This window comes from Bombina bombina, chromosome 9 (assembly GCF_027579735.1).
Source record: "Bombina bombina isolate aBomBom1 chromosome 9, aBomBom1.pri, whole genome shotgun sequence".
NCBI lineage: Eukaryota > Metazoa > Chordata > Amphibia > Anura > Bombinatoridae > Bombina > Bombina bombina.
In genome coordinates, this window is record NC_069507.1 from 84,569,352 (window position 1) to 84,585,007 (window position 15,656).

General features: G+C 36.4%; 1 protein-coding gene across 1 annotated transcript in view; it reads left to right on the plus strand.

Annotated features, from left to right (window-relative positions):
• The first annotated feature begins 443 nt into the window (after positions 1-443).
• The window catches only part of BICC1 (BicC family RNA binding protein 1), a 59,693-nt gene continuing 44,480 nt past the window's right edge, over positions 444-15,656 (plus strand). Inside the window, exons 1-2 of the mRNA XM_053692237.1 lie at positions 444-632; positions 13,417-13,668. Coding sequence (XP_053548212.1) covers positions 459-632; positions 13,417-13,668 — 426 coding nt within the window. The 5' untranslated portion in view covers positions 444-458. The remainder of the gene's footprint in view (positions 633-13,416; positions 13,669-15,656) is intronic.

The following is a 15,656-nucleotide window of genomic DNA, read 5'->3' on the forward strand; positions in this document are numbered from 1 at the left end:
TACTATACACCATGTAACTATCATATATGCATTATAATTGTGTCAGCAAAGTTCCAAGCATGTTTCTGTCAATCTGAGACACTTTATTTAAAAATCTACATTCACTGCATTAACAACACTATAAATTTGGTTTCTGAAAAACATCATCTATAGACTTGTAATTCCTTTTAACATCTGCAATACCTTTCTTTACCAGACATATTTGTTTAAATATTGGGGCATATGTTGAAACTCATAGGTTCATAGCCATGTCAAGATCATTTAAGATTTTTCCGTCAGCTGACTTCCTGCCATGCATTTTAAATCCCAAGTGGGTCTATCTGATCAGTTTGAGTGGTTTGTGAAAGGATTTCTTGTCCTGTTTCATTATCATGTTACACTTCAACATATGCAGGAAAAAAATGTGAATGTTAACTTTTTTTTAATTTTTCTTTCAGGAGCTGCTACCTTTGGTGTTAATGTTTGAACTGCCTATAGCTGGAATTCTGCAGCCAATTCCAGACCCAAACTCTCCCACAATTCAGCACATATCCCAGACTTACAATATTACAGTATCCTTCAAACAGCGCTCAAGAGTTTACGGTGCTACTGTTATTGTGAGAGGTTCCCAGAATAATACAAGTGCTGTGAAGGTAATTATCTGGAACAATTAAAGTTAAACTGCAAACATAGGATTTATCTGTTTGTAATATGTACCATATTACTGTCACCAGGGACAAATCATAATGTTCAGAGTTATGTTTTTCCAGCTGTGAAATCGCTGATTCTGAAAGAAGAATTTGTGGAATGGATTTGCATGAGTTAAATTTCCTTAAAATTCAATTCAAAACGGTGTTTATTTAAAATAAGTAAATCAGCACTTTTAAACGTCTTTTCCTGTAACAATCATTAGCCATTTTGGAATTGCTCCTGGTGCTTTTGTGGACTTAAAGGGATGCAAGTCTATTTTTTATTTATGTATAATATATTATTAGAATTTAACACATTACCAAAATAAAGAAATACAAAAGAAATTTTATTAAAGGGACACTAAACCCAAATTTTTACTTTCACAATTCAAATAGAGCATGCAATTTTAAGCAACTTTGTAATTTAAAATTATCAAATTTTCTGCATTCTCTTGATATCTTTATTTAAAAAGCAGTAATTCAAAGCTTAGGAGCTTACCCATTTTAGGTTCAGAACCCTGGATAGCGCTTGGATATTGGTGACTACATTCAGCCAACCAATAAGCAAGTGTAACCCTGGTTCTGAACCAAAAATGGGCCGGCTCCTAACCTTCACATTCCTGCTTTTTAAATAAAGATGGCAAGAGAATGAAGAAAAATTGATAATAGGAGTATAATAGAAAGTTGCTTAAAATTGCACGCTCTATCTATATCATTAAAGAAAAAATTTGACTTTAGCGCATCCCTTTAACAAAATCTGAAGGTTTTGCTATTATAAGACATTCCAAAGGTGGCGTATGTGTTACTGGTATCTATCCTTTGCTGTAGCTGTTCACTGTATTGGATGACATATTTGAGTTAAAAAAAATACATTAAGAAAAGAGAAATTAACATTGGAATTTGGATTCCCGTAGGTTTCAGTTAGGAAGAAGTTTAAAAGGTTAAAAACTGCTTCAGCACAGGGTGTTAATTATGCAGATTGCTATGGTTGATAAATTTTCCTACAAATATGATATTCGGCATGCATTAGAACATTTTTTTTCTTCTAACTACAGTCATCAGGGCACACCAACTGGACAGATTTTCATGATATCCGAGCTAGAGAACAGATGAAATAATTCATTAAGAACGCAGAATGCTGTAAAGTCACTTAATAGGATATTATTATGTCTGTAGCTGCAATATGCTATCTACAGTAACATGAGCCCCCAGCTTTGAAAGAACCCCTTTGTCATACAAGGATTGATGTACATAGTCTCTGCTTTCTTCAATACATTTTGTAACCTCTTAATGTAAACAGCAGTTAAAAAGAGAAACACCCTCTATTTCCACAATATGATCTCATCATGCCCACCTGTATACTTTTTTCTTTTGTTTTTTTGGGGGTTGGGGGCTCTCTAAGAGCCTCCTTTGGTCCTATCAAGAACCTCCCTGGTGTCAAGTGATGCAGCTAGTTATTTGCATTTTGGATGGGAAGGTGACTCCTTACTACTGCTTTACTTGTACAACCCAGGGGGTCATATAATCCCTTGTTTTAAAGAGAGAAAATCTATCTTCTAAATGAGAGACACCATATATCTCTAATTAGTTAAGGCAGGAAGATGAGGGCTTCATAATAGCCCTTCTCTGCCACCATAGAACATATTCATGCTGCCTAGTGCTGACCCTGAATACTATTCCTATAGTGATCACCTGCATAGAACAAGTGACCCCTCATTCAAAAGAGCTTTCTCTCTTTCAAATCTGAAACACTTGTCCCTCTAGTGGTACAAATGCAGAAGTGTCATTTTTTTTTTCTTTGAGTCCTGCACGGTTAGTCTTGGTCATTTTTATCTGTCCAATTTCTGAATTACAACCACTTGCTCTTTAAAGAAATATGTGAAAGGTTTAGTGAACCTTAAAAAGGGCCATAGTGGAAAAATGAAATGCTCTAATTCATTAGAACTGGTCATTTTAACACTAATGACCCCGCAATGCTGTGCGTTTAACCCTCACAAAGGAGTTATATGAATACGGAACCTAATTTTTTTTCTTTTATGATTCAGATAGAACATGTGACTTTAAATAACGTTTCACGTTACGTCTATTATCTAATTTGATTTTTTACTCTTGGTTTCCATTTTTGCAAAGGATACCTAGGTAGGCTCAGGAACTGTTGATTGGTGGCTGCACATATATGGTTCATGTTATTGGCTCACCCAATGCGTTAACTTGCTCCCATTAATGCACTGCTGCTTCTTCAACATATGATACCAAGAGAATGAAGCAAATCAGAAAATAGAAGTAAACTGCATTGTATTCTCTATCTGAATCATGAAAGAAAAAATTGTTTCATGTGCCTTTTAAACGCGTAATTGAAGAACTGCTTGGGATCCCAGCGAGCGGCTAGTCCTGAGAGGACACAGTTGCTGACCCTGTCAGCAGCGGTAATCACAAAACACAACTGTGCTACTACTGCTGCTTATTGGGTGACTAGTGGTGTACGCTTGGCACCAGCAGTGCTCTGTAGCTCCTGAGCTGTGCTTTAAAAAGGGACACTGAACCCAAATTTTTTCTTCTGTGATTCAGATAGAGCATGCAATTTTAAGCAACTTTTTAATTTACTCCTATTATCAAATTGTCTTCATTCTCCGGTATCTTTATTTGAAATGCAAGCATGTAAGTTTAGATGCCGGCCCATTTTTGGTGAATAACCTGGGTTATTTTTGCTGATTGGTGAATAAATTCATCCACCAATAAAAAAAAAGTGCTGTCCAGAGTCTCAACCAACAAAGAAGCTTAGATGCCTTCTTTTTCAAATAAAGATAGCAGGTGAATGAAGAAAAATTGATAATAGGAGTAAATTAGAAAGTTGCTTAAAATTGCATGCTCTATCTGAATCACAAAAGAAAAAAATTTGGGTTTCAGTGTCCCTTTAACAATGTGTTTAACCTCTTCACTGGGGTTAATCACATAGCATTACATGGTCACTAGAGTTCATCTGACATGTTCTTAAGAATTAGAGCATATCATTTCTTTCATGTAATTAGCAAGAGTCCATGAGCTAGTGACGTATGGGATATACATTCCTACCAGGAGGGGCAAAGTTTCCCAAACCTTAAAATGCCTATAAATACACCCCTCACCACACCCACAATTCAGTTTTACAAACTTTGCCTCCGATGGAGGTGGTGAAGTAAGTTTGTGCTAGATTCTACGTTGATATGCGCTCCGCAGCAAGTTGGAGCCCGGTTTTCCTCTCAGCGTGCAGTGAATGTCAGAGGGATGTGAGGAGAGTATTGCCTATTTGAATGCAGTGATCTCCTTCTACGGGGTCTATTTCATAGGTTCTCTGTTATCGGTCGTAGAGATTCATCTCTTACCTCCCTTTTCAGATCGACGATATACTCTTATATATACCATTACCTCTGCTGATTTTCGTTTCAGTACTGGTTTGGCTTTCTACAAACATGTAGATGAGTGTCCTGGGGTAAGTAAATCTTATTTTCTGTGACACTCTAAGCTATGGTTGGGCACTTTGTTTATAAAGTTCTAAATATATGTATTCAAACATTTATTTGCCTTGACTCAGAATGTTCAACTTTCCTTATTTTTCAGACAGTCAGTTTCATATTTGGGATAATGCATTTGAATTAATCATTTTTTCTTACCTTCAAAAATTTGACTCTTTTTTTCCTGTGGGCTGTTAGGCTCGCGGGGGCTGAAAATGCTTCATTTTATTGCGTCATTCTTGGCGCGGACTTTTTTGGCGCTAATATTCTTTTCCATTTCCGGCGTCATGCTTGTTGCCGGAAGTTGCGTCATTTTTTGACGTTGTTTTGCGCCAAGAATGTCGGCGTTCCGGATGTGGCGTCACTTATGGCGCCAAAAGCATTTAGGCGCCAAATAATGTGGGCGTCTTATTTGGCGCTAAAAAATAAGGGCGTCGCTTTTGTCTCCACATTATTTAAGTCTTATTTTTTCATTGCTTCTGGTTGCTAGAAGCTTGTTCTTTGGCATTTTTTCCCATTCCTGAAACTGTCATTTAAGGAATTTGATCAATTTTGCTTTATATGTTGTTTTTTTCTCTTTCATATTGCAAGATGTCTCGCGTTGCATCTGAGTCAGAAGATACTACAGGAAAATCGCTGTCTAGTGCTGGAGCTACCAAGCTAAGTGTATCTGCTATAATTTTTGGTATCTGTTTCTCCAGCTGTTGTTTGTATTGCATGTCATGACAAACTTATTAATGCAGATAAAATTTCCTTTAGTACTGTTACATTACCTGTTGCTGTTCCGTCAACATCTAATTTTCAGAGTGTTCCTGATAAACATAAGAGATTTTATTTTTTAAATCCATTAAGAAGGCTATGTCTGTTATTTCTCCTTCTAGTTTACATAAAAGTCTTTTAAAACTTCTCTTTTTTCAGATGAATTTTTAAATGAACATCATCATTCTGATACTGATAATGGTTCTTCTGGTTCAGAGGTTTCTGTCTCAGAGGTTGATGCTGATAAATCTTTTTATTTGTTCAAGATGGAATTTATTCGTTCTTTATTTAAAGAAGTATTAATTGCATTAGAAATAGAGGATTCTGGTCCTCTTGATACTAAATCTAAACGTTTAAATAAGGTTTTTAAATCTCCTGTAGTTATTCCAGAAGTGTTTAATCTCCCTGATGCTATTTCTGAAGTAATTTCCAGGGAATGGAATAATTTGGGTAATTCTTTTACTCCTTCTAAGCAATTATATCCTGTGCCATCTGACAGATTAGAGTTTTTTTGGGACAAAATCCCTAAGGTTATGGGGCTGTCTCTACTCCTGCTAAATGTGCTACTATTCCTACGGCAGATAGTAATTCATTTAAGGATCCTTTAGATAGGAAAATTGAATCCTTTCTAAGAAAAGCTTACTTATGTTCAGGTAATCTTCTTAGACCTGCTATATTTTTAGCGGATGTTGCTGCAGCTTCAACTTTTTGGTTAGAAGCTTTAGCGCAACAAGTAACAGATCATAATTTTATAGCATTATTATTATTCTATAACATGCTAATAATTTTATTGGTGATACCATCTTTTGATATCATTAGAGTTGATGTCAGGTATATGTCTCTAGCTATTCTAGCTAGAAAAGCTTTATGGATTAAACTTGGAATGCTGATATGTCTTCTAAGTCAACTTTGCTTTCCCTTTCTTTCCAGGGTAATAAATTATTATCTCAACTGTTTCTGGAAGGAAGGGAACTTTTTTACCAAAGGATTAAAAAATCTAAGGTAAATTTAGGTCTAATAATCATTTTCGTTCCTTTCCTCACAATAAGGAACAAAAGCCTGATCCTTCATCCTAAGGAGCGGTATCAGTTTGGAAACTATTTCCAGTTTGGAATATATCCAAGCCTTATAGAAAACCTATAGCCAGCTCCTAAGTACCCATGAAGGTGCGGACCTTATTCCAGCTCAGCTGGTACGGGGCAGATTACGTTTTCTTCAAAGAAATTTTGATCAATTCCGTTCTCAATTTCTGGTTTCAGAACATTGTTTCAGAAAGGTACAGAATTGGCTTCAGTTAAGGCCTCCTGCTAAGAGATTATTTTTTTTTTTCCCGTGTCCCAGTTAACACAGCAAAGGCTCAGCATTTCTGAAATGTGTTTCAGATCTAGAGTTGGCTGGAGTAATTATGCCAGTTCCAGTTCTGGAACAGGGGCTGGGGTTTTATTTTATCTCTTCATTGTACCAAAGAAGGTCAATTCCTTCAGACCAGTTCCGGATCTATCAATATTGAATCGTTATGTAAGGATACCAACATTCAAGATGGTTACTGTAGGACTGTCCTGCCTTTTGTTTAGCAAGGGCATTATATGTCTACAATAGATTTACAGGATGTGTATCTGCATATTCCGATTCATCCAGATCACTTTTAGTGTCTGAGATTCTCTTTTTAGACAAGCATTACCAGTTTTGTGGCTCTACCGTTTGGCCTAGCCTCAGTTCCAAGAATTTTTTTCAAAGGTTCTCGGTGCCCTTCTTTCTGTAATCAGAGAACAGGGTTTTGGTATTTCCTTATTGGACGATATCTGGGTACTTGCTCAGTCTTCTCATTTTCGAAGAATCTCATACGAATCGACTTGTGTTGTTTCTTCAAGTTCATGGTTGGAGGATCAATTTACCAATCAGTTCATTGATTCCTCAGACAAGGGTAACCTTTTTAGGTTTCTAGAATAGATTCAGTGTCTATGACAAGAGAAGTTTAACATTGATATCAGCTTGTCAAAACCTTCAGTCACAATCATTCCCTTTGGTAGCCTTATGCATGGAAATTTTAGGTCTTAGGACTGCCGCATCAGATGCGATCTCCTTTGCTCGTTTTCACATGCGACCTCTTCAGCTCTGTATGCTGAACCAATGGTGCAGGGATTACTCAAAGATATCTCAATTAATATCTTTAAACCGATTATACGACACTCTCTGACATGGTGAACAGATCACCATCGTTTAGTTCAGGGGGCTTCTTTGTTCTTCCGACCTGGACTATAATCTCAACAGATGCAAGTCTTACAGGTTGGGGAGCTGTGTGGGGGTATCTGACGGCACAAGGGGTTTGGGAATCTCAGGAGGTGAGATTTCCGATCAATATTTTGGAACTCCGTGCAATTTTCAGAGCTCTTCAGTCTTGGCCTCTTCTGAAGACAGAGTTGTTCATTTGTTTTCAGATAGACAATGTCACAACTGTGGCATACATCAATCATCAAGGAGGGACTCACAGTCCTCTGGCTATGAAAGAAGTATCTCGAATTTTGGTTTGGGCGGAATCCAGCTCCTGTCTAATCTCTGCGGTTCATATCCCAGGTATGGACAATTGGAAAGCGGATTATCTCAGTCGCCAAACGTTGCACCTGGGCGAATGGTCTTCACCCAGAGGTATTTCCTCAGATTGTTCAAATATGGGAACTCCCAGAAATAGATCTGATGGCTTCTCATCTAAACAAGAAACTTCCCTGGTATCTGTCCGGATCCCGGGATCCTCGGGCGGAGGCAGTGGATGCATTATCTCTTCCTTACAAGTGTCATCCTGCCTATATCTTTCCGCCTCTAGTTCTTCTTCCAAGGGTATTCTCCAATATTCTAAAGGAATGCTCGTTTGTCCTGCTGGTAGCTCCAGCATGGCCTCACAGGTTTTGGTATGTGGATCTTGTCCGGATGGCCTCTTGCCAGCTGTGGACTCTTCCGTTAAGACCAGTCTTTCTGTCTCAAGGTTCTTTTTTCCATCAGGATCTCAAAACCTTAATTTTAAGGTGTGGAGTTTGAATGCTTGATTCTTGGTCAAAGAGGTTTCTCTGACTCTGTGATTGATACTATGTGACAGACTCGTAAATCTGTATCTAGAGAGATATATTATAGAGTCTGGAAGACTTATATTTCTTCAGAATGGTTTAGATAAAGGTTTGTCCGCAAGTTTCTTGAAAGACAAATCTCTGCTCTTTCTGTTCTTTTTCACAGAAGGATTGCTAATCTTCCTGATATTCATTGTTTTGTACAACTTTTGGTTTGTATAAAACTTGTCATTAAGTCAATTTCTCCTCCTTGGAGTTTGGATTTGGTTCTGGGGGCTCTTCAAGCTCCTCCTTTTGAACCCATGCATTCTTTGGTCGTTATATTACTTTCTTGGAAAGTTTTGTTTCTTTTGGCCATCTCTTCTGCCAGAAGAGTCTCTGAATTATCTACTCTTTTTTGTGAGTCTCCTTTTCTGATTTTGCATCAGGATAAGGCGGTGCTGCAAACTTCTTTTGAATTTTTTTACCTAAGGTTGTGAATTCTAACAACATTAATAGAGAAATTGTGGTTCCTTCATTATGTCCTAATCCTATGAATTCTAAGGAGAAGTCATTGTATTCTTTGGATGCTTTTAGAGCTTTGTAATATTATGTTGAAGCTACTAAGTCTTTCCGAAAGACTTCTAGTCTATTTGTCATCTTTTCCGGTTCTAGAAAAGACCAGAAAGCTTCTGCCATTTCTTTGGCATCTTGGTTGAAATCTTTATTTCATCATGCCTATGTTGAGTCAGGTAACACTCCGCCTCAAAGGATTAAAGCTCATTCTACTAGGTTAGTTTCTACTTCCTGGGCGTTTAAGAATGAAGCTTCGGTTGATCAGATTTGCAAAACAGCAACTTGGTCCTCTTTGCATACTTTTACTAAATTCTACCATTTTGATGTGTTTTCTTCTTCTGAAGCAGTTTTTGGTAGAAACGTACTTCAGGCAGTGGTTTCAGTTTGAATCTTCTGCTTATGTTTTTTCATTAAACTTTTAATCTGGGTGTGGATTATTTTCAGCAGGAAATGGCTGTCTTTATTTTATCCCTCCCTCTCTAGTGACTCTTGTGTGGAAAGATCCACATCTTGGGTAATCATTATCCCATACGTCACTAGCTCATGGACTCTTGCTAATTACATGAAAGAAAACATAATTTATGTAAGAACTTACCTGATAAATTCATTTCTTTCATATTAGCAAGAGTCCATGAGGCCCGCCCTTTTTTGTGGTGGTTTTGATTTTTTTGTATAAAGCACAATTATTCCAATTCCTTATTTTATATGCTTTCGCACTTTTTTCTTATCACCCCACTTCTTGGCTATTCGTTAAACTGAATTGTGGGTGTGGTGAGGGGTGTATTTATAGGCATTTTAAGGTTTGGGAAACTTTGCCCCTCCTGGTAGGAATGTATATCCCATACGTCACTAGCTCATGGACTCTTGCTAATATGAAAGAAATGAATTTATCAGGTAAGTTCTTACATAAATTATGTTTTTCCACTATTATGGCCCTTTAACATAAAAAAAAATACTTTGGTTTAGATAATACTGTATTTCTAAATGTCTAATTTATAAATAATTATATTATTATTATAATTATAAAAAATTGTCTTTTATGAAAGCCGTTCAGCCTCACTATGTTTAATATTTAACATTGGAACCAGCTTCAAATTCAACTAGTGACTAATACATTTAAAAGAGAGTGAAACATAATTTTTTTATTTTTTGGATTATGCACCGTGTATACATTACATCAAAATACCAGCTCTACAAAGCTCATATGCAATACATAAAATTAAATTCTGTGGTTAAACTTTCCATCTGAAATTTGCTTTCATCACGTAAGCACTAGGAGGTCATAAAATACATTCTGTTTTGAGTTTCAGTGTGAATTCCATCCCAGTAAGACAAACGTTCTAAAATAGTTTAATCCAATAAATGCAAAGTACAGTTGTTGTTTACTGAATAAAGATATAGAATGTTCGTTGGTTCAGACCAGCGTTCTGCACTGTAGTAAGATTTACAAAAGTTTAATGGACAAAATAACACAAATACAATTTAAAGAAATTGCATGCTTCATAATATACTGTATGTCAAATTTAAAACTTAAAGGTACATGAAACCCCAAAAAAATTTCATGATTTAGACAGAGGTTACAATTTTAAACAACTTTGCAATTTACTTCTATTATTTAATTTGCTTCCTTCTCTTGTTATCCTTTGCTGACAGATTTATCTAGGAAAGCTCAGGAGCAGCAGAGAACCTAGGTCCTAGCTGTTGATTGGTAGCTGCATATATATCGATTCTGATTGGCTCAACCATGAGTTCAGTTAGACTATAGTGCATTGCTGCTACTTCAATAAATGATACCAAGAGAATGAAACAAATTAGATAATAGAAGTAAATTAGGAAGTTGTTTAAAATTGTATTCTCTATCTGAATCGTGAAAGAAAAAATGTGGGTTTCATGTTCCTTTAAAGGGACTTTAAACCCAAAACTTTTCTTTCATTGTTCAGAAAGAGCAAGCAATTTTAAGCAACATTCTAATTTACTTCTATTTTCAAATTTTCTTTGTTTCTCTGAGTCCTTTGTTGAAAAGCAGGGAGCATTATATGGCAGCAGTTTTGCGAGAATGTTATTTATATACAAGAGCACTAAATGACAGCCATGTAGTGCTTCAGAACCTACCTAGGCATTTATTCAACAAAGAATAACATGGGATTTACGCAGATTTGAGAATAGTAAAAAGTAAATTTATAAACTTTTTTTTTTAAATTTGTTTGCTCAATCTGAAGCACAAAAATTATTATTTTTTTGGATTAATATTCCTTTAAATTTATAACAAAGGTTCAGCTCCTAGATTTGAAAATCTCATACAAAAGATGTATAAGTAGAAATGGTTAAAAAGTTATGGATAGGAGAGCATAATCTTCCAGCAGAAGTCGCAGAAAAATTATACTATAAAATTATATAATATATAAGGCCAAGGAACAAATAGAGAAAAAATAGCTTTTGTTTTTTTACTATTTGCTGTAATTTCAAAGATCCAATAATGTTTTAAAATAGATTATAGAAATGCATGGCCCTTTATATTTAACTCAATTTCTGGTTTCTTATCTGTTCTGTCTTTACAACAATTTTAGCTTATGCATATATTATACTTTATGTACCAGGGGTATGTGTGCATTTCACTACTTAAAAAAGCGATTAATATGAAAGTGATTTTCAGCCATGATGGGGCAAACAGTTGTTGTGGTTGTTTTGTTTTCTTTTTTTGTAATCTTAAAGTGAAAGTAAATCCTAGCGTTTTACAAACGCTAGGATTGACTTTTGAAACAACTAAAGGGGACTTTCATTCATGAAGTATAAGATATTTCATGTAGAAAGATCCTTTATTTGTTTTAACCGATCTGCTGCAGCAGCCCACGGCAAAACATTTTTTTGCCAAGAGGTGACGTTTTCACCTCTTAGCCAATAGCCGTGCGGTAAATCCGGCTCCCACGGTCCCAAGCCGGATTTACTGCACGGCTATTGGCTTAGAGGTGAAAACGTCACCTCTAAGCAAAATATTTTTTTAGCCGTGGGCTACTGTAGCAGCTAAAAACTGCGATCGGTTAAAACACATAAAAGGAGCTATCTTATACTTCATGAATGAAAGTCCCCATTATTTGTTTCAAAAGTCAATTCTAGCGTTTGTAAAACACTAGGATTTACTTTACTTTAAAGGGACACTGAACCCAAATTTTTTCTTTCATGATTCAGATAGAACATGAAATTATAATACATTTTCTAATTTACTCCTATTATCAATTTTTATTCGTTCTCTTGCTATCTTTATTTTAAAAGCAGGAATGTAAATCTTAGCAGCAAGCCCATTTTAGTTTCAGCACCATGGATAGTGCTTGCTTAATGGAGGCTGACATTTACCCACCAATAAGCAAGCATAACCCAGGTTCTCAACCAAAAATGGGCCGGTATCCTATGCATCACATTCCTGCTTTTTAAATAAATATAGCAAGAGAGCAAAAATTCTATGATAATTTGAGTAAATTAGAAAGTTACTTAAAATTGCCTACTCTATCAGAATCATGAAAGAAAAAAATTTGGGTTTAGTGTCCCTTTAAATTATGATAGTTCCAGTTTTTTTCCCACATTCTAAACTTATGCTTATTTGAAGTAATTTTGAACAGGTCTTTACCAAAATTAAACTTTCATGATTCAGATAGAGCATGGGATTTTAAACAACTTTCCAATTTACTTCTATTATCTCATTTACTTCATTCTCTTGGTATTCTTTTGTTGAAAAGCATGCCTAGGTAAGCTAAGGAGAAGCAACACACTACTTGGAGCTAGCAACTGAATTGGTGGCTGCACATATATGCTTCTTGTTGTTGGTTCGCCTGTGTTCAGCTAGCTCCCAGTAGTGCATTGCTGCTCCTTCAACAAAAGATACTAAGAGAAAGAAGCAAACTTGATAACAGATGTACATTTAAAAGATGTTTGGAATTGTATACTCTATCTGAATCACGAAAGAAAAACATGGGTTTCATGTCTATTTAATAAAATCTGTAATCATTTACTGGCCCTGCAATTAAAAAAAAATGTGACCCCTCATTTCTTAAAGGGACTCCAAAATGTTACATAGATAACGCCTTTACTACCCATTCCCCAGCTTTGCACAACCAACATTGTTATATTAATATACCTCATAACCTTTAAACTTCTAAATTGCTGCCTGTTTCTAAGCCACTACAGACCACCTCTTATCTCAGTGCATTTTTATAGAATTTCACAGCCAGACAGTGCTAGTTCATGTGTGCCATATAGATAACATTGTGCTCAATCTTGTGGAGTTATTCATGAGTCTGCACTAATTGACTAAAATGCAAGTTTGTAAAAAGCATTGAGATAAGGGTGCAGTCTGCAGAGGCTTAGATACAAGGTAATTAGTGTTAAAAAGTATATTATTATAACCTGATTGGTTATGCAAAACTGGGGAATGGGTAATAAAGGGATCATCTATCTTTTTAACCAATTACAACTCTGGGGTAGACTATCCCTTTAAAGGGACATTAAACCCCAAAAAATTATTTCATGATTCAGATAGAGAATGCAGTTTTAAACAACATTCCAATTTACTTCTATTATCTAATTTGCCTCATTCTATAGATATCCTTTGTTGAAGAAAAATCAATGCACATGGATGAGCCCATCACACGTGGCATCTTTGTGCAGCCACCATTCAGCAGCTACTGAGCCATCAGCAAAGGATATCAAGAGAATGAAGCAAATTAGATAATAGAAGTAAATTGGAATGTTTAAAATTGTATTCTCTATCTGAATCATGAAAGACATTTTTTGGGTTTAGTGTCTGTGTAAGGATTGATTTTTTTTTTTATAAAGGCTCTTTTTACACAAGTGATTCTCTAGTGATTTTCTAGTGTTGTTGTTACTTTGCAGGAGGGCACAGCGCTACTTCTAGAGCATCTTGCTGGTAGCTTGGCGACTGCTATTCCAGTCAGCACACAGCTAGATATTGCTGCTCAGCATCATCTCTTCATGATGGGACGTAACGGCTGCAACATCAAACACATTATGCAAAGAACCGGTGCTCAGATTCATTTTCCAGATCCTAATAATCCCTCAAAGAAATCCACGGTCTACCTCCAAGGCACCATAGAGTCCGTCTGTCTTGCCAGACAGTATCTCATGGTATGTATTTTATGTGTAGTCAGTGTTTGCCAGGGTGGGGCAGATTAATACTTTGAAATATAACTTTTTTTGTTACTTAACTGACAGTAAATTCAAAATGAAATTTGCTAATTGCAGCTGCACACCACACTTCTATTAATCCAGGCAGTGAAGGGGTTAATTAAAGGGACACAGAACCTGAATTTTTTCTTTTGTGATTCAGATAGAGCATGCAATTTTAAGCAACTTTCTAATTTACTCCTATTATCAATTTTTCTTCGTTCTCTTTGTATCTTTATTTGAAAAAGAAGGCTTCTAAGCTTTTTTTCTTGGTTCAGAACTCTGGACAGCACTTTTTAATTGGTGGATGAATTTATCCACCAATCTGCAAGGACAACCCAGGTTGTTCACCAAAAATGGGCCGGCATTTAAACTTACATTCTTGCATTTCAAATAAAGATACCAAGAGAATGAAGCCAATTTGACAATAGGAGTAAATTAGAAAGTTGCTTAAAATTACATGTTCTATCTGAATCACAAAAGAAAAAAATTGGGTTCAGTGTCCCTTTAAGTATATTAAAAAGTTAATGTTAGCTTTAGTGTAGAGATTCCTCCCTGACACTCCCCACCCCCTGATCCCTCCCAAACTGCTCTCTACCCTCCCCACCCCTTGCTGGTAACCCCCATCTCAGGTACTGGCAGACAGTCTGCCAGTATGAAAAAAATAAGGCTTTTTTTTTTTATATATTTCTCCAGTGTATGATTTCCCCCCCCCATACAGCTCTCTAAACCTCCCCTCTCTGACTGTTAGGCGCATTCTTATAAATATAAGGCAGTGTATGCCCCCACACACTATCTTTAGTTAGGGGCCCCCCAGATTCCCTTTTCTGTAGCTTAGCTGCCCCATCCCTCCCTGTCCCTTTGTTTTTTTCTGTTCCATAGCGTAGGGCCCCTCCCATCTCCCCTGCTGGGCCTCCCACCCGACTTCTGCCCACACTTCCTGCCGGCTCCAGCAGAAGATTGTTACAGGCGGTGACATACACAGTGTCACTGTCGGTAACGATCAGGCATCTGACCTCATATGGAGCTGGAGCACTGATCGCGCTCCGGCTCCATATGATGCCTGAAGCTTCAGGAGCTCCAGATCTTGCTTGTAACCTAACAGCCGAGAGTGCTGGAGCATCCTGAAGCGACGACGTGTATATACGTCTTGCAGTACGATAGCCAAATTACAGCACAACATATATATATGTCGGATTGGGTGAAGGGGTTAAAGAACTGTGTACACTCCTGAGCTCCTTTGAGCCTACTAAGATTTAGTCTTCAACAAAGAATACCAAGAGAACAAAGCACATTTGTTAACAGAGCAACTTTCCAATTTGCTTCTATCTGAATCATGAAATTTTAATTTTGACTTTACTGTCCCTTTAAACTGTTCAAAGCACAAATACATTTCATAATTAAACATAAATTGATTTAATGATAATTTGTACAACAAACATTGACAAACTATTATATTAGCTAATTTTTGGTTAATATTGGCTTGAATTATAGCGAGGTTGTCAGTGAAATAAGCAGTGGGATGTGCCTATTAAATTGCTCCCGGTAGAACACTGATAATGACAAGGAGTCATTGTTTAAGATTCACATATTCATCATGATTATGATACTTCATCACTTTGTAAATATAGTGCTTATTTTTATATATGATTAATTCATATAATAATGCAGCAAAAAGATACTGCACTCAGTGTAAAAAGCCAAATCCACTGCAGTTTCTAACTTATTTGGGGCTAGTAATAATTTCCATATATATATATTCACCAAATATAGTCTCATGGCAAGGAAGTCAGATGGAATTAATGGATTAAGATGAATTAGGGAAATAATTTCATATTTGAGTGCACTTGCAAAACTGAATCATTTGCAAACGTATACAGTCAGGATGGATAAACCTGCTTGACAAGTTAGTTGATGGTATTGGAGTTTGTAAATTTTTGGAAACTAGA